Genomic DNA, 22,692 nt, shown 5'->3' with positions numbered 1-22,692 from the left:
TAATGATGTCTTTCTTTATTCAGGTATTTTGTGATGGTAAAGATGAATGGAAATAACTGCCTTCCTTTCTACCTTAACACTCTAGTCCTTAGTGAAACAAAAAGGTATCCAATGGCAAGGTTTCTGCATGAATGCTGGAATATGTCTGTGGCATAATGCTTTTTAATTTCCATAAGCTGTGTATTTCATTCTGATAGAAAATTCACCAGGATAATTAGCAAATAATATTTATTATTGAAGTCCTTACAATTGTGCACAATTTCCTTAGTGACATAAAGAATTGTTCTTTTGTTCTTGTTTTCCCCAAGCAATTCTGTATTGCATAAAGTTTATAAATTGGTAAAGCAGGAGAGAAAATTGAAGACTGAAAACCAAAAATCTATGAATGAATAAACTCTGTGACTGAAATGTATTTCATTTCAATAACATCGTATTGCTCACCAAAGAGGCCATAGTGAATCCAATTACTTCAATATAACCATCATCATGACGCTGAGGTTCAAAATCATGGTGATCTCCTGGGTTCCCCCAGGGCATTGTGCCAGCACAATATCTGCAAGAGGAGATTAAAAAAAGAATTACATTTATTCCATTCCCCTCATGACTGATATTAGGTATTACCTCACAGTGAGATCCAATGTGTATCTCACCTAAGAATAGTTTTCTGTTCTTGGTGCATACCTTCCAGTAGAAAAGAAAATGGATTTATCATTTCCAAATATCAATCTGTGAAAATGGACCACAGGTGTGGTGTCCTGTGTGTCCAACTTTCTCCTCACCCATTATTTATTAACATTTCTCACTCAGTGATCCATTATGTCTCTTCTATGATATGCCATGAGTTCCAGAATTGGGTCTTGGAGGGAGACACTGCATGCCAGTAGAAAAGGGAAGGGAAACCATGGTGGGTAAGCATTGGTTATTATGTGTAGAACTAAGATAATAAATAACCACTGGGAAGGTAAGCAGAGAAAGGTAACTGAAGAAGAGTGAGAAAGATATGCGGAAAAAGTAAAAGATTAAGAAAAAGAAGGAGAAATAAAGGGAATTAGAAAAGTAGAGGAAGAGGAATGGAGAGAAAGCAAGAAGAAAAAAAAGAGAAAAAATTAAAGAAAGCTAATAAACAATGTTTCCTGAGAATCTTGGTCTTTTACTTAATTTTTTAATTTATTTTAGAGAAAAAGAGCGTGAGCTGGGGGGAGGATCAGAGGGAGAGAGAGACTTTCAAGCAGGCTCTGTGTTCAGCATGGACCCCAACATAGGGCTTGATCCCACAACTCTTGGATAATGACCTGAGCTGAAATCAACAGTCGGATGCTCAACCAACTGAGCCACTCAGGTACCCCATCTAGGTCTTTTACTTAAATAACAAAGATGAAAATCCTTCTGGAAAAGGATTGTAGGTAACTATACTGAGCATTGCCAAAAAGAATCAGGAGATTATAGTATATTTTCCTAGCTATGGATTTACATACAACTCTCATTTCAGTTAAATTCAGTCTAAATACAACTTATCTGCAGATTTTGTGTCTTGAGTTGTGTGGTTTGTGAATAACAAAGGGCCATAGATCCATCCCTTCCAAAATCTTGGCTTGGGAACGTAGACTCTAATTTTGTACCTCTGAGATAATGTGCTTATTTTGAGTCTAGTTAATCTTAAATATCCCTTTCTCCTGAGATATATAATAGCACCAAAGAGAGTTGACATCCTGGCTAGAAAATGCTACTCTAATTGATCCTATTTTTTTCAAGGCAATCATCTAGCAACAATTTTGAATGTGTTCCATACTAAAATCAGGCTGGATGGTTTCCTAACAGCTTTTGGGAAACTGAGAACACGGATTTATTCAAGCCTATTATTCTTGGGAGAGAGAGGGAATCAGTAATTGAGAATTACATTAAAATGTTCCAGTAAATAGGGGTGCCTGGGTTTCTTAATGACGGATGTGTATCCCACGCATGCCAAATCACGTTAAAAACAAACAAACAAACAAACAAAAAAAACCACCCACCACAGAGAACACTAAACAAACCAACTAGAACAAAATTATCAGACCTAGAAACCCCTAATAAGCCACTAAGATGACTTACTTTCATTGTTTGTACCTGGAAATTTTCTATAATGAAAACCAATAACCTCAAGTCAAACAGAGCTCACATAAAACCAAAGAAAAAGTATGAACAGAGCTTACCTGGGTATATTTAAAAATACTATACACTGGAACTTCAGTTCCTGAATCTTTGGAGTGAGATCTGTTCCATCACACTGCAACAATCAGAGCAGAAAAGGGGGTTTGAAGTGGTCACAATTCTAAAAACTTTATCAAAAGATAACTAGGTTGACACAATGGGATATATCATGTGGTGTTCCCCTTGCCCCCACTGCTGCTTAAGTGCATGTTCAGTACCATGACTGAAAATGTACTCTGATTTTAACTTTAGCAGACCCAGGGTTCAGAGCGTGGTTTTGTTTTAATGTAAAAACAAAGCTGCCATTTGACCAAAACAATTTTTTTCCTGGTCTCACAAACAAAAGAACTGCCATCATTCTCAACCTTGGATCATTAGGTATTTTGAATTGGAGTATCAACATTAAAATATTTATGAACCCTTAAGGAAATAAAAAAAGGAAGCCTCAACTTCAGGCAGTAGTGATCTCCACCACAGTTATCTGACCCAAACAATGGGGATGAATCTAATCATTTATTCTATTTGCTGTCTGAGCTCAATTTTTATTTTGAAAATGTTAAACACTAACTTTTTGAAAACTCCTTAAGAGGAATATATACTGCAAGCTTTTAAAAACTATTATAAATTAGTGGTAACTCCATTAGGGATTTGCTCTTATACATTTAATGTCTTATAGACTTGACTGGTCTCCTGACATAACTTGCTTCCCTGGATCTGGACGCAACCCTGGGTGTCTCAAGGGCCTCAGGCTGGCCTGGCCTCAATACCTCTGTGAAGAGTTTCCCTCACCAGTTAGCACTTGCCTTGAGTATATTCTGACTAATCAAAGAAAAGGCTTTCATGCCCCTTCCCATTTCCCACAGGTGACAAAAGTCAAAAGAAGAAAACTCTAGTCATGACTACAGACTTCTCAATGTCAAAGGTGTACTTTTGTACTTGCTCTCTCCATACCCTCATCACAGAATTCCCCATCATCTTCTCCCTTGGAGTGCAGAGTAATGTATTCCCAAGCTCCCTGAAAATTTTTACAGATTTCTTTAAGAAGAGTTTTCAATCTAAGAACAATGATTCTACTGGCATTATTGTCTCATTCTTTTCCCGGCTGATCTTAACACAGCCCAATTTTCATGAGCATGCTCCAAAAATTGATTCCAGGAAACATTTAGCCCTAAATAAACTACATTTTAAAATGTTACTTAGGAAGAAATCAAATTCTAGGTGTTGATTGAAGGTGTTTTTACAATACTCTCCGGTAGTTAGAAAACCTGAAGTCTCCTAATTTAAGGACTTGAAATGAGTTGACGATGACTATACCAAGGAAGATATTTTACATTATCAAAATTGAGTGTTGTAAGTAACTAAAATTTTAAAAACTAGGATGTGATGGGGCACCTGGGTGGCTCAGTGGGTTCAGCATCTGACTTCAGCTCAGGTTATGCTCTCTCAGTCCGTGAGTTTGAGGCCTACATCAGGCTCCATGCTGACAGCTCAGAGCCTGGAGCCTGCTTCGGATTCTGTGTCTCCCTCTCTCTCTACCCCTCCCCCACTGGCACTCTGTCTCTCTCTCTTTCTCTCTCTCTCTCTAAGACAAATATACATTTGAAAATTTAAAAAAATAGGACATGATACATTAATTTCATACAAAGCAGTATCATTTGCCTTACAGAAAGAAACTATAAAATTATTGTATTTAGAACAGAAATCTTTTCTAATTTTCTACTTTTTCTTCCTGGAAAACATATCAGCGACTCTGGGAATTCATCAAATTACATAAAGATGGGTACCTTACAATGTATCATGCTTTATCAAGTTTTCTTACATATTACTACCTTTAAATTTTGTGTCTTTTTAGAACAGCAGCTTTCAACTTTCTCCTACTTCAAACACACAAAGGAAAATATCCGCATATAAAATAGTTCCTGTACAAAAGTTCACATATTGATAAATCATAAGGAGAACAGAGAATGCTGTATGTAGGATTTTGTTATTGTCTATGCTTTTTTTTTTTTTAACGTTTATTTATTTTTGAGACAGAGAGAGACAGAGCATGAACGGGGGAGGGTCAGAGAGAGGGAGACACAGAATCTGAAACAGGCTCCAGGCTCTGAGCTGTCAGCACAGAGCCTGACGCGGGGCTTGAACTCACGGACCGCGAGATCATGACCTGAGCCTAAGTCGGCCGCTTAACCGACTGAGCCACCCAGGCACCCCTGTCCTATGCTTTTTTTGATATAGTATTCATACAAACACTTTACATTTGTGGGAGAGATTAACAATGACTTCATCCTGTGGCAAAAATGAAATGGTCTGTTGGTATCTACACATCGGATCACTAGCTAATCTTCTATCCTTTTCATCTCTCACTCAAGAAAACATAGAGTGATGTCCTTATAGAAATATCCTGGGTCCCTGTGTAATACATCACCCTGGTCAGTAATTGTCGTTTCAAAGACCTGTCTTAAACAAGGAAAGCAAACTCTTCTGAAAGATTACATGATTCCTCCAAAGTCATATACCTCATAAAGGTAGACCTAGGACTGAATCCCTAACATTTAGATCTTGTTTCTAATATTTTTTCTCCTCCATACAAAAAAGATAGGGTTACACAAACAAATCCACCTGGAATTTTTCCTGTACTGGCTGATATCAAATCTTCCCTAGTTACTTGGCCGCCATTTTCACTTCTCTGTAAGCTTCCTTTAATTCCTGCTATATAAGCCACCTGGGAGTGAGACATTCATCAACAAGGGGGCTGTTAGATGTGGGAAACAAACTGTCTAGTGGTTAGGGAGTATATAGAGTTTAATTTCACTGCAGCTGACTTCAACAGTCAACGTCATTCAATATGGACACTGCCCCTGGGCATGTGCCACCGCCGTTCCTCTCGGTGTGAAAAATACTGGAAAAACAGGGCAAGTTTATTTTTGGCTGGGTTGCCAGGAGCTGAAGAAACAGGGGAAGTTTGATGGGAGGTTGCTTAAATTTTAAGCTATTTAAATTTTATAGCCATAATTTTATCAATAAAAGAGCTTCATAGCTCAGTGGACCATTGTCTTTCTTGCCTCTAGCTTTAAGAAGGCAGAACCTCCATTTTCAAGAGTCTTTATGACTAAGAGATGCTTGTTTTCACTGCTATTGCAAGAGAACTGAATTACCTGAATGCGATGCCAAGGGTCGTGGACAGCAGTGGTAATAGCCTCTGTCTCTTCTTTCAACTGACTTGTCCAATTTGTTGGCATATAATTTTTCATAATATTCTCTTAAAATCCTTTGTATTTCTGTGGTGTTGGTTGTTATTCCTCCTCCTTCATCTCTGATTTTGTTTATTTGAGTTCTCTCTCTTTTTGTCTTGAGTCTCACTAAAAGTGTCTCGATTTTGTTTATCTTTTCAAATAACCAGCTCCTCATTTTATTGATCTTTTTTCTATTGCCTTTTTAGTCTCTATTTCATTTATTTCTGCTCCAATCTTTGTTATTTCCTTCATTCTATTGGCTCTGGGCTTTGTTGTTCTTCTTCTAGCTCCTTTAGATGTCAAGTTAGGTTGCCTGAAATTTTTCTTGTTTTTTGAGATAGGTCTGTATTGGTATAAACTTCCCTCTTAGAACTGTTTTTGCTGCATGGTGATTACAAATTTTAATTTATATCCTTCTCCTGATCCCCTCCATACTCATATATATTTTTCTCTATTCTAATGTATTTCTGTTATTTTGTCCCCTCTCATCACATATCCTATTCTTTATCTATGCTATGATAAATTCATGCATTGCTATATCCCACTTCTTTCTCATTTCTTTTTCTTTAGACAATTATATACAACAAAGTCACCTGTGCTCCTTTTTTAACTTGGTCACTATAAAGAAACATTTTATGTCTTTCTTAATAACTAATAATATATTTTAAAATATAGCTCCTAGAGAAAAGGTAACTTTCCTTCTCTCATGCCTCCAAGGAGTGTGTGTCTAAAACCTGAGATAGAAACAGCACCAAAAACAAACTAACCAACCATTTAGTGGTGAAGAAACTTGGCCAGGCTACAGGCTACAGAGGGAATCATTACAAAATAATTAAATAAATACGTTTTTCTAAAATGGAGACTCCTCAAATAGCCCTGGAATAAAGATATTTGTTTGGTGAGCATCTATTTCTACATCAAGACTCAGCTCGACATCACTACTTTGATGAAGTTTCCCTGAACCCACCATGGTCGGTTTCCGTTTCCTTCTTTGTGCCACCACCATAATGCATACATTGTCAACAACATTAATTAAATAGTATTATGCAATGACTTACATGCCCATTTCTGCAACTGAACTGTTGAGTTTCTTCAGGAGTGAAACTAGCTGTCCATCCATCCACGAGACTAAGACATTTCCCAACACAGAGCTAAATTCTCAGAAATGTTGGTTGAATGAACTATATGAAATCATCTCTGAAATTAATGTGGCCCATTGATTAATCTAAGTACATAACCTGGTATTTGGGGTACATTTTTTGCTGCATATTTATATTCAAATGAAATGAAGGAAAAAATATGATAAAAAGAGGGGAAGGCAAACCATAAGAGACTCTTAAATACAGAGAACAAACTGAGGGTTGATGGGGGGGAGAGGGGAGAGGGAAAAACAGATGAAGGGCATTGAGGAGGGCACTTGTTGGGATGAGCACTGGGTGCTATATGTAAGTGATGAATCACTGGGTTCTACTCCTGAAACCAATACTACACTGTATGTTAACTAACTTGAATTTAAATAAATACATGATAAAAAACAACAACAAAAAAACCCAAATGAAACGAGTCAATACATTCAGTACTTACAACAACTTTAACATGTTTGGAAAGATCTCTAGAGCTTCTCTGTAGGAAATCAGAAAAAGCTGCCTACAACCACAAGGAGAAAAAAGGGGAAAAATAAACTTAATCACATGGTTATGCCAAATCCTTGCTTATGTATTACAGATAGTTCCTATTGCTTCTGAATTATTCAGAAATATAAAACAAGGTTTTTTTTTTTCTGAATCCAAAACAAAATGCAGTGGCTGTCAAGATGAAAACTTTCTTTGTTTTCAAACTACGACCTATAATACAATTTAAGAACACAGTAGAAAAGTAAAAGAGTAGATAATTCCAAGGGTCAATTTGAAGATGTATTTTGACAACCTTTCTTGACCTCTTACTTGACTATAGGGTGCTGAAATCATCTTTAACTTGCCATTAAGAATGTCTGGCTTCACCCTCTCCCCTTTCATTTCAATTCTCTCTATGCAGTGGTGTAAATTAACTACATTTTCTTTAAAATCAGTGTTTTGGAGGACTTTCCACCTCCCCTCTGCCTAGCCATTCATCCCCAGGGATGTTCCTGAGAAGAAGGAAACAAGACCCAATTTACTCATATATAAGCTTCCATGAGGAGCTACACCTTCCGTCAATTTCTCATTCAAACATCGATGCATACGTACTGCTGTGCACGCCACATTCTGACCCAGGCTTTTCCACGCATCTTTCAAGCTGCCTAACTCCCCCATTCTCTAAATTGGCTTTGATGTTTTTCACATCACTCCTTGAATGTCATCTCCTCAGTCAACATGAAGCTTTAAGGGTTTAAAGTTCAAAGATGATGAACACCAGCTCTCTTTCTACCAACTTAATAAGTATATTTACTTTTAAGCCAAGACATTAAACCTTAAGCATAATATAGACATCCTTGTAAACATCCGAGACGTGTAATTATTTTTAATATAGTTAGTATCCTTATTACCAATAGTGAATTAGTATTAAATAACATGTAATGATTTTAAGTGTAATGTATACTTACCCCTGCATAGAACATTTTATTTCGAAAACGACTGTTGAATTTCTCTGGATTTGCTTCTGTAAAAGGAGACAGGTAGTTTTGTTATAGAGACCTCATTAAAGGTAATGGCCTCCATTAGCACTCTTCCTCCCCCTCCCTCCCCACCCCACAGATCCATCAGACTCAAGAGCCTTATCATCTTTTCCTCAGTTATACGCCAGTTGGTAAAGTTGTCCAGTGCTACAAAAGTATAGCCCCCAAATGGCAGCATCAGCATCAATTGGAAGCTTGTTAGAAATGCAAGTTATTAGACTCTGCCCCAGACCTATTGAATTATAATGCATAGGGGACGGTGTCTAGGAATCATGATTTAACAAGTTCTCTAGTTGATTTGCATGTACATTAAAAGTTCAGACACTCTGGGGTGCCTGGGTGGCTCAGTCTGCTAAGCGTTCCACTTGATTTCAGTTCAGGTCATAACCTCACAGTTGGTGGGGTCAAGCCCCACGTCAGGCTCTGTGCTGACAGTGCTGAGCCTGCTTGGGCTTCTCTCTCTTTTTCTCTCTGCTCCTCCCATGCTGGTGCGCTCACTCACTCTCGCTCTCTATCTCAAAATAAATATTTATTTATTCAGAATAGAGGGTTGGCAGGGACATAGGACAGGGGTGATAGGACACAGGGAGGGTGTTGAGGGGTGATTATTTGCTTTGACTTCTATAGGGCACGTCTTCTATCAACTATTCATGCAGCTTCCAAATGTAATTAAATATGGAAAATTTGGATAAAAATTGTAATAGATGATTTGCTTTTACATTTTTCTAAAACTCCAAACTACCATCTGTGCTCTTGTTGGCAACAGGCTTTGAAAAATTATCTGATTTACTGGAGATATATAAATATACATATATGCAGGTGAACTGCTAACTGGACTCAGGACACAGAAGGCTGAAAAGTGGTTTAATTTTGATTTTGATCCTGTTTATCATATAAGTTGAAGACTACAAAAAGGCTAAACAAGATTCTGCATCAGAGAACGCTGACATGAATTCAAGGGATTATAAAATCCCTAAGTGAAGTATTATTTCCTTACATTCTTTCTAGTAGAATTCTGAGACATTCCAAAGGGACCTACTGCCAATGTTTTTCATTCTGCTATTTTACCCCATGTGCTCATTAATGTCTTCTTAGGGCAAGGTCTCTCTTCAAATTGTTTCTCATCAGGCAGCTGGATGACTAGCTTAAAACGGTTCAAGTCCTGGGCCTATGTTTGAACAGCAAATCTCAACAACTGTCTAGATGAAGAAAATAGCAAAGAGCTCACTCACTAAGATTGGGCAGAATACGAGCTACACGATTTCAGGAAATAATCCAAGACAAGGGATTACTAGGTTATTCTCATGATTATTAGACTATATTATTAGCACATGACAGGGAAACGGGGTGAAAGCTTGCAAACTTTAAAAAGGTAGTATTTTGGGGGCGCCTGGGTGGCGCAGTCGGTTAAGCGTCCGACTTCAGCCAGGTCACGATCTCACAGTCCGGGAGTTCGAGCCCCGCGTCAGGCTCTGGGCTGATGGCTCGGAGCCTGGAGCCTGTTTCCGATTCTGTGTCTCCCTCTCTCTGACCCTCCCCCGTTCATGCTCTGTCTCTCTCTGTCCCAAAAATAAATAAACGTTGAAAAAAAAAATTTTAAAAAATAAAAAATAAAAAAAAAGGTAGTATTTTGTACATCGGCTCCTAAGAGTTTTGGTATATTTAGGTTTCTGTATCTCACATCTTTCCTTAAATAGTCACTCTGTTCTATTGAATTAAGTACTCTAAACCCTGGAAACAAAATAAAACAAGTTAAAGGCTAACTTGCAGGTTATCCTAAGCGAAAAAAAGACCAAAGCGGTACTAAAATGCTCTATCTCCCTGGTCCCCATTTGTGGACCCAGAATTCACCATTTTTTACAGTCTGGGCCTTTAGGATAAATTTGGCCACTGAGTAACACTGGTTTTTTGTTTGTTTGTTTGTTTGCTTGCTTGCTTTTACCTTTCTTAACCCAGATTTGGCTGGGTGTCCTTTTCAATTCCGTTAACTCTTTCTTGCTTTTATGGAATCAGAGGCAAAATTAGAATTTTTGTTGCTATGCAATTTATCATGGGTACATAGTCCCTAATTTGAAAAAGAATGAAAGAAATAAAGTCAGATCTGGCTATCAAGCAAATTATAATAAAGAAGTGAAAACAGCACACACATTTCTGGCAGAGTTTTTTGAGGGCACCAACATCCACAGCTATTAAGTAAATTATATATCAACTATTAACATTTACTTTTTAAAAACATTAATTTATGGTTTGGAAAGATTCACATTCTTAAGAGGTTTCCTATGAGCCTAAGTTTTTTTTTTTTTTCTCTTTAAAAAAAAAATAGTTTCATCTCAAGAGAAAGAGAATGCTCTGTAAGACCCAAACAGACTAGAAGAAAATGAAAAAATAAACGGAGTGTTTGGTGATTCCATTGACACAGCTGATGAAAAGAGTCACTTCAGATGTAATTTACCTAGATTAAATTCAATTAATATGCAAAACTAAACAAGATCAAGACACTAGCATTTAAAGAGGTGTCAGAGGGATAACAGTAGGGAAGTCACACATGTGCTTTAGCCTAGAGAACAGAAAAGGTGGAGGTAAATTCTGTTATCTCTCCTCATAGTATAATGGTATCACACTGTGAGCTCCCTGATTGAACCTGCCCTGACAGTTAAACCCTGTTTCCATTTTAATATCTCCCCTATTCCAAATAGCCTCAGAAACAAGGGCTGCCTGGAGCTGAGACAGATGTCAGCTAGCTTTAGAGCTTTGCTACTCCTTGCAGAAGCCAGGCCATACGAAAGCAAGGGGTAGCTTGCAAAAAACAGTACTTAATCATTCCTTAGTGGCTCTTAAAGGGTTGAGTGGCTGAATATGTCTACGTGTATGTGTAAGAAATGACAGGTCTTTGAGGAGGACCAAGGAGCATAGACGCCAGCTGTATCAAGAAAAGGGGACATACAGAATTGGGACAGGGCCAGGAAGAAAGTTTAAACATTCTTGATCCTTAAGTTGTATCTGCTAATTGGTATGAGGTCAACCATGAAAGGCCATTCTCAAGAAATGCCAATAATCCTCAAAGTATACCAAGACTCCAAGAGTGGAAGTATCCGTGGCTTATTGCTGAAGTTCTTTGACTGCCCGTCTTCCTCTTCCACAAGAATAGGGTGTAACCAAGTGAGATCTAAACACTCACTGTGTATGTCTAGGCCATTAACCTATTTATAACCTGTCTGGACACCAACATTAATTGTATTAGTTTTCTATTCCTGAAAACTTGGCAGCTTAAAATATCATTTATTTTCTTATTCTCTGGGCCAAAATCTGGACGGGGCTCTCCTGAGCCCTCTACTTTGGGTCTTACAAGACCAAAATCAAGGCGTCAGTCTTCAGGACTCTTCTCTGGAGGCTCTAAAAAGGATTCACTTCAGACCTTATTCAGTAGTTGGCTAAATCTATTTCCTTATGGTTGAAGGAATGAAGTTCTTCTTCCATGCTGTTGTTGGCTAGGGTTCATTCCCAACTTCTAGAGCCCTCCTGCAGACCTTGGCTTGGGATCCCCTCCACCATCAAAGCCAGCAGTGGCACATCAAGTCCTCACACTTCAGATCTATCCAACTCTGCCACATCCCTCTAACTTCCTGTTCAACTTTCCACTTACCCTTTTAAGGGGTCATGGTATTATGTTGGGCCCACTCTGATAATCCAGAATTATCTTCCCATCTTAAGGTTAGCTAATTATTAACCTCAGTAACATTAAAAAAAGTCTTTTTGCCATGTAAAATAACCTAACCAACAAGCATGACACCAAATGGCAAAGGTCGTAGAGACAAAATTCTACCTACCATCGCCCACCATCTGGCCCCCATGATTCACATCCTTCCCATATGAAAAACATTCATTGTCTCCAAGGTCCCCAAAGGTCTCATCCCTGTTAGGGAATTGACTCGAAATCTAAAAATCTTACCTAAATCTTATTAGCTCAAACTTCTCAAATCTCAACATCTAAATCACCTAAATGATTTGGCTTTAGATATAAGCCAGTTGTAATGATAATATGGCTCTGGGTATAATCAATTCCATTGATTTAATATATTAATCCTATCTTTATGTACAACACAGTAATATCTGTGCCACCAGAACAGGATCCTAAACCCTACTTTTGTCTGTAATTGGTCTGGCATATTAAGGGAGATATTCATAAATACGAGTTCAACTCTATGTTTATGAAAATCAATAAGCAATTTGAACTCCACAGAACTCACAGTTTCCATATTCTCTGTATTAGATATGTACCTAATCTTAAGACTTCAGCTAAGTATACATAAATGATTCCAAAATCTATGCCCACAATAACACCACCACCTTCAATTCAAATCGTATGCATCCAAAAAGATCTTTTCTTCCAATGTCATCTCCCATTAAGGACAAATATTTTACCGACATTATTCATTTTTTAACACCATTGAAAAAAATCTTTCATTATGTATTAATTGGACATCCTAACCCATCTTTACCACAAGCTCATTTGTCCCTATGCTGTCTGAAATGCCCTCACCAACTTTAGCTCTTTTCTACATATATCACACTCTTCCTTTATCTCTCAGCTCTCTCCTACCCTTTCTGGAAATTTTACCCCAATATCTTTTTTTCTGGCAAACTCCTATATTATTTGCTGCCTATACAACTAATCTTGCCCTTACTATATCTTCCTTTCTACTGTTGCCTTTTATATTATATATGGGGCCTATCTCCCAACTGCACTTTCCATTATTGTAACACTTATTGAGATAGCCATAGACTTGGCACAGGGAACGTAAGAAGATACGGTCTTTTGCCCTCATGAGTTTAGAGTGGAGGAGATGGGTTTGAAAATCAAAGTAAAACATCACATTTTATATGCCATACACAGATCAGATGAAGTCAGAGTCCCACATAAAGGGAATGATCAAAAAAGTGTTCCAGAGGCAGGTACACTTGATTCTTGAACGAAGAGTGAGTGCCATATAGAGATTCAAAATGGAAAATAATTTTACAGAGAACCTTGGACAGTGAGAGTTTCTCCAGAGCAAATCGTGCTTGAGTCTCAGTACCTACACATGAGACTGGTAGTATGTCCTTTGCAGTGATGATGAAATTTAGCAAGCCACTAAAATATCTTTTTAAGGAAATCTGTTCATTTATGAAACATTCATGATCCTTGGAAACATGCTGATCTGCATGTTTCTGTATATTCAGTGAAAATAGTAAATCTTAAGTCAAATTTAAATACTGCCTCCTCTAGAGTCATAACTGTATTTTCCTGACATTGAAGCATAAGGTTCAACTCTGCTGAATAGGTAATTTCAGTGAGGCAGTAAAATTTAAGCATCACATCTCAGGTTAAAAGTTTGAGGTGCTGAATATCCTTCATGTCCAAAAAAAAAAAAAGGACAATCTAATTCATCTACCTGGCAAAGTGAGACCTAACTATGCCACCTGATAACCATAATCATTGTTAACATGGCTATACATTAATAGATGGGAATATTTTCAATGTACTTCCTCAAGCACTGTCATAATGCAGTAATTATTAAAGTTCTAGGCAAGATTCCAACTGACAATTAAATTACCAAGTCTATTACATCTCTAAATCCTGTTCCAAATGACTGCACTTGCTGATATGCAAGCAACAGTTCAACCGTGCATGGTGTAGCCACTTTAATAAGAAGCCATCTCTATCTTCCAATAAAATGAACTAAACCTACCTTCTGATCAAATATAGAAACCCAAATTACTCAAATGTTTGCATTCTTTATGTACAAAGTCAGTCAAAATGTTAAGCCTATCTTTATTCCCTGCTTTACTACCAGTAATTCTAAAAGCACTTACACAGTAATGTCACTAAGAAACTATCTCAAATGTCTTTAATTATCCCCTCTATTTGATGGGCTATTTCACATTTATGCCAAAAACTGTTTCAGCAATTACAGTTTTAAAGACTCTGCCTTAGGGGCGCCTGGGTGGCGCAGTCGGTTGAGTGTCCGACTTCAGCCAGGTCACGATCTCGCGGTCCGTGAGTCCGAGCCCCGCGTCGGGCTCTGGGCTGGTGGCTCGGAGCCTGGAGCCTGTTTCCGATTCTGTGTCTCCCTCTCTCTCTGCCCCTCCCCCGTTCATGCTCTGTCTCTCTCTGTCCCAAATATAAATAAAAAAAAAAAACGGTGAAAAAAAATTTTAAAAAAATAAAGACTCTGCCTTAGTGAGATCTGTATTTATGACCCATTTCATATAGATAGATTAGTATGATTCCCAAATACACACACACACATCTGGAGAAAAAGAAGTAAAATAATCCTTTCACCTTGTGTGTGTGTGTGTGTGTGTGTGTGTGTGTGTGTGTGTTCACTAATACCTAATAGGTTATTCTAACCCAGCTCATTCTTTATAATGCCTCTCATGAGGCTTTGAGTCACCCTCCAACTATTTCATGGCAAATGATACAAGTTTTGTCATGACCCCTCAAACTGTGAGTGTCTGCATTTGAGAACAGTATGAAATCTCAACTCTTAAGTGTTCTTGGCTTGAGAACAGCCAAGAGAATAACCAATGAAATAAGAAAGTCTGCACCTATTGAAAATGTGGCCAGACTATCGTTTCCTTCTGCAAGTGAACTTAGATCTCTTGACTGTCCAGGTAAAAAATATGGGGAAAATCCAAACAAACAGAAAACAGTAAAAAGTGAGAAGAAGGAAAAGAAGAAGAGGAAGAAGAAGAGGAAGAGGAAGAAGAAGAAGAACAACAACAACAACGAGGAGGAAAGAAGAAGTAGAAGAAGAAGGAGGAGAAGGAGGAGGAGGAGGAGGAGGAGGAAAGAAGAAAAGAAGGAAGAGGAGGAGGAAAGAAGAAAAGAAGAAGAAGAAAAGAAGAAGAAGCAGGAGGAGGAGGAGGAAGAGGAAAGAACAGAAGAAGAAGAAGAAGAACCACCACCACCACCACCACCACGGGTAATTATACTTTTCATCATGAATTAATGACTTTGAATTAACGCAAAATGAATAGATAAACAGATATTAAGAAGTCCACACCTCTGGTCTAGGTCTATCAACCAGCAAATCTGGTTCCTGCATTTTGTGAATACTTATTTCCCTATCATCTTCACAAATATTGCAGCCCTTTGTCTCAGTCAACATCAGTTCTCCCCATCAGCCCTTCAGGGGTTGGTTTTCAAGGGCTTGAGCTTCCATGCAGAGCAGATGACTGCAGTTCCATTTCATGCTGCATGAAAGCACTATGCTAAGCCTCAACAATAAACTATTTGAAGACCAATGCTTGGCATCTTGTAACCAATTGTTTTGTAATCACACACATACTAAACGATGTACATATACATATACCACAGTTTGCGTACTCCTCTCTCGAATGAAATAGTCCCATAACTTCAAGAAAAAAAAACGAATCGCTTTCCTTTAAGAATTCTAAGCCTGGTGTTTCCACCTTGACGTTTCTTTCTGCTTTTTTCACTCTGAGACGCAGAAGTTTCATCATAGTACAAGGAAGTGTATCATTAGGAGATTGTCAGATTAATTAGACAAAATATTTGGCTCCCTAAAATGAGCTCATTGTTTGCCACTTACTCATTTAGGCCTCTTTTCGTGCCAGGATGTCTATTTTGGAAGATTCATGCATTGGTGATAATTATAAGTATTATTAAGAAACTTAAGGATTTTATTAGGAAGCCCAGATCCAGAGTCTCCTGAAGAATATGAGGGAAAAAAAAATGGGTTAAGAAATGAGGAAAGTAATTTCCATTTACTTCACCAAATCAAGTCTCCTTAAATACAGAGAGACCAACAGACTATAAATGTGGTCCCTAACGTAGGACTCTGCATATCTGAATAGTTGTCTATGGCAGGGTGGTGGGGGGGTGGTGGTGTTCCTGATCTGGGTATTTGATATTTGTGGTTCTGTAATCAACCAACTTTTCAGAGAGAAAAGTCAAACTATGGCTCTCTCTTTGATCAGTATTGCTTTTATTTCACACAGCATTTGACCTTCCAAGCCTCATGAAAGCAGGAAGGCAAAGTCTACCAAAATTCCTGAATTCAATTTGAGACTTACAAGTTTGGACTTCACTTAGATTTTGCATTGTAACACCCTTAATCCCACAACTTCACTCTTGACCTTTAGTGCCTAAGAGTGTTATCAGAATTTTCTCTGTGTTAATACTAGAATCTGAACATTTGAATTCTAGCCTTAAGGTCTCTGTATTTCAAATTCTAGGAGTTAAAACCACTTCTGCTCTTGAAGAATCTGGAGAAAAAGAAGTAAAATAATCCTCTCATTTATGCCTTTTATCTCACAATGCACTTATACTAACCTGTAGCCGGGCACTATTTTGGTTATATATTAACATATTCACAAGGGACTAGGTACAGACATAGATCCAGGCAAAGACACAGATGTACATATTATATTACTAAGAAGAGATTTTAAGAGAGAGATGAAGAGACACTGAGTGAGCATGAGCACAGAAGATTGGAGATTCAAAACATAAACTCAAATCCTAAACTTTCCCAGCTCTGAATGGCATGAGAAATCTTTTTACGAAGTGTTTAACTCCTTGACATTATTTCATCTTATCTCTTTCAAAAGTGCTTTTGTTCCCTAATTGTGACCCCATCTCTTTTAGCCCTTGAAACTACTACTGGGTCTCATTCACTCCTCTTTCTCATCCGATGGGTATTCCCCGCACCTCTGCAACCAATCAAATCACCACCATACCATTTCTTTCAACCCAAACCACCTATCAGTTTCCCCTATTGTTCTAAAATGCCTTTTGTCTCTCTTACGCACACAGAGAGGACTTGAATGTTTTTGCTACCAGATTTCAATGGCCCTGGTTTATATGAAGTGTTGGACTTTAACAACTGGTGTTTCCGGAAGCTGTGAAGATCCTAATGACTCTAGTGAAAGAATCTTCATCACTTCCTAGTAGTTCACTAACTTCAAAGTTTCTAGTCAAACTTTAAAATTAGTAGTCCGAGACCTGGAACGTACACCTAGTGCTGTCCTTTACCATCTGTGAGACTCTAAATAAGTGGGTCTCAGGGACCTATTTGAAAGAAGCTCCTATCTCGCTAGCTCCCAAGGTTGCCATGAAAGTTAAAATGAAGCAACACTGAAGCCCACTGTCAACACCTAGGTGATATGCAAACAGAAGGGAACATGCAAAACACCTGCTGGAAACTTCCTCCCTGGGAGATGGAAATGGGACGTTGTCCTCACCTCTGGATTCATGGAACTCCAGTGTGACGTGGGCATCAAATCCAAGGCTGAAGTAATTATTGAAAACATTCAGAGGAAGCTGCAATGATGAACAAAGTAGAGGTGAAGTGGTGTGTAACCAGACAGAGTCAAGGAAAGCCTGATGCCAGGCACCTGTCTCTGGAGCAATCCCTGGGAGAGAGAGAAGCCGTAACCCGAGGGACAAGGTTTTGTGTAGAAAGAACACAGATTTTTGAATTCATTAGCGAAAGCTCAAATCAAATAACACTCCCAAGGATGTTAAATAGGATAGGAAACAAGTGACACAAATACAAATTATTAAATGAGAACTGGTCTTGCAGATATTAGTAAGAGAGCCAAATTCAGCTCAAGGAAACACATGTACGATAGTTACAAAGAATCGGGGCGCCTGGGTGACTCAGTTGATTAAGCATCCGACTTCAGCTCAGGTCATGATCTCACAGTTTGTGAGTTCAAGCCCTGCATCAGGCTCTGTGCTGACAGCTCGGAGCCTGGAGCCTGCTTCAGATTCTGTGTGTGTGTGTGTGTGTGTGTGTGTGTGTGTGTGTGTCTCTGCCCTTCCCTTGCTCATGCTCTGTCTCTCTCTCTCTCTCTCTCTCTCTCTCTCAAAAATAAATAAACAGTAAAAAAAATTTTTTTTAAGTTACAAAAAATGATTCACTAAGTGGGGTGCCTGGGTGGCTCAGTTGGTTAGGCGTCCAACTTGGGCTCAGGTCATGATCTCACGGTCTGTGTGTTCGAGCCCTGCATTGAGCTCTGTGCTGACATCTCAGAGCCTGGAACCTGCTTCGCATTCTGTGTCTCCCTCTCTCTCTCTCTGCTCCTCCCCTGCTCACTCTCTATCTCAAAAATAAATAAACATTAAAAAAATATTTAACACTAAAAAAAATTTTTTTAAAGAATTAATTCACTAAACGAACTTAGAGAGTCGATTCAATTGCAAGGATCATGTGCAAGCTACTTAATCAGAGGATATACTTTTCTGAGAATTTATGTTCACCATATTAATATTGCAACTTAAAATGAATAACATTTAATATGCTTACCCTTTGGTTTTTTAAAATCTATTTTTGACATAGGTCATAAGCAATTATGCAGTGGTAAACATTCAGCTATCCTTGATCTATAGGGAAAGAAATATACACGTGTATACATATTTGTCAGTATCATCCAGATTTCTATTCAGTCTATCAGACCTTGGATCTTTAATATGATCATGAAACATGCAGATACCCATGCAGGGACATACACAAGCCTTCCTAGAGTCCTCTGGGTCCCTGGTTGTTAGCAATGCCAGCTCCGTAAACGAGAGGACAATACAAACTAAAATCCTTCATCAAAGTGCAAAATTCATGTGCTTTTAAGGCTTCAATGTTAGAACAATCAGAAAAGCATGTGGAAAGTGCTAGAAAGGAAATTGTAGTTCTTCCACTTTTCCTTCGGTAGCTCAGAGTGGAAAGTAAATGTTAAATTAAATAGAGAGGCAATTTTATCTCAGCTTGGATAATGTTTCCAGATAATTATCAGGTTTAGACTCCAGACAGAAATATACTTGTCTTCTGTTAGAAATAAGTGTTTAACCCTCAAGATCCCAAAAGTAAGTTTATTGCACTGTTTTATGCGTCCCTTGATCAGCAAGATTTTGTTTGACTAGAATGTGGACCTTGTCCCATTAAGAGATAAATGAAATGAGAGGGAGAGGAACAGAAAGAGATATTAATACAGAAAAAAAAAACACAAAAAAAACAGATTGCCTTGGCCTCCAATGGAAGAAAAGAATGAAGGCTCCCCACCCCCAACCCCAACGGGAGGTCCCGAGTCAGAGTTTGTAACAATTCAGAGGTCAAATCGGCCCCCTTAGAAATGGCTACAATTGAGTCGAGAACAGGGGAGAAAATAAACACAGAGCAGTGCCAAAATCAGGTCTTATTCTCCTGGCTTCATATCTGAGCATGTCCAGTTCCTGCACTTCATCAAAATACCAAGCCTCTGCAGTGAGAGCAAGGGTTGGTGATCTTGCCAAAAGCACAGATAGGTTCATCTCTACCATTTACGTTTTCTTGGCTACAATTGTAACCCATGTCTTAGCATTCACTGATAACTCGGGAGAACATTTGGTTACCATCCCCTAAATAATACCCCGGTTTAGTCTTTTATTAAATTCTTGTTCCTATTTTTCAGGAAAAATTGCCTCAATTTTCTACACATCTCAAAAATCCAATTTTTCAAAGCCCTTTAATTATCTGGATTAATGTTTCCTGGCTGCACCAAGGAGTCTTTCCATTTCTTAAGCTGTCAGGAAGAGATGCAAATAGAGATTTCTCTTGAGGGCCTAAGCATTCTAAGATTGGTGGAGAAAGGACCTTAAATTTCCATACAATTATTTTCACTTTGGCTATTTTCTACCCAATTTCTATAGGTCGGATACATTAAAAAGTATCATATCCCAAGATGATACCTGCAGTTTAAGCAACATTGTGACATTATGAATAAAAATCAACTAGGCAGTCATGGTATCTACTAGAAACCTTATAATTTCTGGATCATGGTTTAGGGGAAAAAACATGAAGAGAAGATAAAACGTATTTTCACTTATATTAGCCAAATAAGAAACTTGAGTGTTTATCACAATTGGTTAGGATCATGGTGTCGATAAATAAATAGATTTTGGTTGGGTTCAAAAGGATAGCCGGTTCAATTTATTTTAAAGCAGCAATGCCCATGACAATAAATTGAAAGAAAGAAAGAAAGAAAGAAAGAAAGAAAGAAAGAAAGAAAGAAAGAAAAGAAAGAAAGAAATTAAAGAAAAGAAGAGAAAATAAAAAAGAAAAGAAATACCCAAGACAATCTTGACCTCAATCAATGGCATAATCCAATAAAGCAGAGACGTCATTTAAAGTACAGATTCTGAGAGCCACCTGGGTGGCTCAGTCGGTTAAGCATCTGACTTCAGCATCATCTTCCAATCCAGGAGTTTGAGCCCCCATGTCGGGCTCTGTGCTGACACTCAGAGCCTGGACCCTACTTTGGATTCTGTGCCCCTTCCCCGCTCATGCTCTCTCTCTATCTCTCAAAAATAAGTAAACGTTAAAAAAAATTTAGGGGCACCTGGGTGGCTGAGTCAGTTAAGCTTCCAACCTGGGCTCAGGTCATGATCTCACGGTTCATGAGTGTGAGCCCCACTGTCAGCACAGAGCCTGGAGCCTGCTATGGATTCTGTGTCTCCCTCTCTCCTGACCCTCCCTTGCTCTCTCTCTCTCTCTCTCTCTCTCCCTCTCTCTCAAAAATAAACATTAAAAAATTTAATAAGAAAAATTTTTTTAAAAATTTAAAGTACAGATTCTGATCCTTCAACCTGCATTTACTTCAGCAGAATCGATGGAGACTGGGCCCCATAATCTGCATGTTTCAAGGACACATGTGGAGTTTCTTATGCATGAAAAGCTTTGTAAACACTCTCATAGAAGAAAAGTGGAAAGTAATATGCAAGGAGAGGTTACTTGGCAACCTGTCAAACTTATATGAAATTGAGGTGGGAACTTCGAACCAAATTTACCACCAAAACTCTGCACTAATATGTGTACAATTGTGTCTCTTCATATGTCTTGGGTGGAAATGAAAGCTTCATCACTGAAGGAAAAATATGAAATCAAAACATTTATTTAGGCATCTTCAAGTCCCAACCAAGTGATGAAACTGGCTCAGTTAATACTTCCTAAACGTAAGAGATATTTAGTATCAGACAAGACATCTCAGGAGGTTATCTTTCTATCAAAAAACCATATGCCTAATGCTTCAGAATATCCATATTTTTTCACCATCCCATAGGTTCTGAGATGCAGTGCTTGAGAGATCAGAAAATGAATATATGTATTTCTGGTGTGGAAGACAAGGAGTAGGAGATCTCAGTCTTTAGAAGTCAAGGAGGCAGAATCATTGAGTAGTGTTAGACTCCTAGCCCCAGTGGCCATAAACTCAAACATTATCCTGTTATCTCATAGGAAGGAATCAGCATATGATTCTCCAGCCAGGAGCGCATTTCCTGTCACTCAGGCACATGCTCCAGGGTTCCTCTCTGCTGAAGAAAGAGCTCTCTCACCTTACACACACCATCTTCAAGTTCTTCTGGAGGCAAGTCTGGGTTTCTTTCCACGTGGAGGTTCCAGCGATCCAGCTGTACAATTGTCCCATCTTCGACTTGGCAAAGGATCTTCGAAACAGGTTCATCAGTGTAGCCCTAAGGAATCAAAAAATATACCCACTGCCATCTGGAGTAGCAAACAGTACAGCCAAAGGTATTTCATGCAAGCAAGAGCCCTTTTGCTGTAGCTCTGTTTATTTTGCGATTAGCAAGGCTGGGAAAGTAAACTGTTTTCCTTGAAGTACTTAGAATCTAAGACAAAAGTCACAGGTAACGTGCATAGAGATACTGCTCTAACTGGTTTGAGCTGAGTAATTTTTGCCAGCACCAGGAACCAGTAGTCACCGGTAGGCATTTGAGGGCCATGCTGGATGGCTGCTTCCATCAGAGTGACAAGAGGACTCCCCAGGTCTCCTACTAGAGGAATCTGAGAGACACATAGGACAAGTATGTGTGGAAAAGGAGGAAAGGAATCCAGGTGGCATATGAGAGACAACTTTTTCAATTAACATTCCACTTCACCTCCCTAACCTTGCAGTGGGACACCGTTCTTTCCATGGCTGAAGGCAAGTCTGTCTGAGGCACAGCCCTATTATGCAACCACTTACTACTTGAGCATGTATTTACTGGCAGCATGATTATTAAGGACAGTCAAGTCTCTGATTTGGATGCGAGGAGTCAACAGTGATAAATATATTTACATGAAGCAACTAATTTATTATCATTTATACTATGCTCACTGTAGGAGGTCAATTCACCCAATGCCAAATTCATATCTGCTAATATCTGAAGAGAATTATCACCTAATGGAGGTTAATTCACCCAAAGGTCAATTTCATATCTGCTAATATCTGAAGAGAATTTTCATGGAGCCCAGTCCAATCTCTCATATGAGCAGATAAAAAGCTGGTGGGGCTGCATATGTTAGCATATTGTGCCTCCTTACTATCTTAACACTGTAAAAATGTTAATAAAAAAAGCTGGTGAGTGACAGGTAAACGTCTTCCACTAAGCTTAACTAAAGTTGGCCGTATGGTGGGAAGGACAGTTGGCTATCTGTTTCACAAAGCCATGATGACACCAAGCAGAAAAACAAAATGCTCAATAAAACCCGTAACTCTCTTAAACAAAGGACTGTAATCTGAACCAGATTTACTCTTCTGGCCAAGACTGAGGGTCAGGATCAATTCGGGTCCGTGTGCTTGTTT

At 38.6% G+C, this 22,692-nt stretch overlaps 1 protein-coding gene across 9 annotated transcripts in view; it reads right to left on the bottom strand.

The window, feature by feature from the left end:
- Positions 1–22,692, bottom strand: part of DGKI (diacylglycerol kinase iota) — a 441,930-nt gene that overhangs the window by 168,990 nt on the left and 250,248 nt on the right. For all 9 annotated transcript variants that reach the window (XM_040471856.1, XM_040471863.1, XM_040471861.1 and 6 more), the window contains 6 exons: positions 21,443–21,580; positions 17,323–17,401; positions 8,005–8,060; positions 7,008–7,070; positions 2,193–2,266; positions 442–553 (listed from right to left, as the gene is read on the bottom strand). In XM_040471856.1, coding sequence (XP_040327790.1) covers positions 442–553; positions 2,193–2,266; positions 7,008–7,070; positions 8,005–8,060; positions 17,323–17,401; positions 21,443–21,580 — 522 coding nt within the window. The remainder of the gene's footprint in view (positions 1–441; positions 554–2,192; positions 2,267–7,007; positions 7,071–8,004; positions 8,061–17,322; positions 17,402–21,442; positions 21,581–22,692) is intronic.

The sequence above is a fragment of the Herpailurus yagouaroundi genome, unplaced genomic scaffold (genome assembly GCF_014898765.1).
Source record: "Herpailurus yagouaroundi ecotype Mexico unplaced genomic scaffold, PumYag 100, whole genome shotgun sequence".
NCBI classification, from domain to species: Eukaryota; Metazoa; Chordata; class Mammalia; order Carnivora; family Felidae; genus Herpailurus; species Herpailurus yagouaroundi.
Note: the sequence above shows the minus strand (reverse complement) of the source record. Positions and strands in the feature narration are given on the sequence as shown.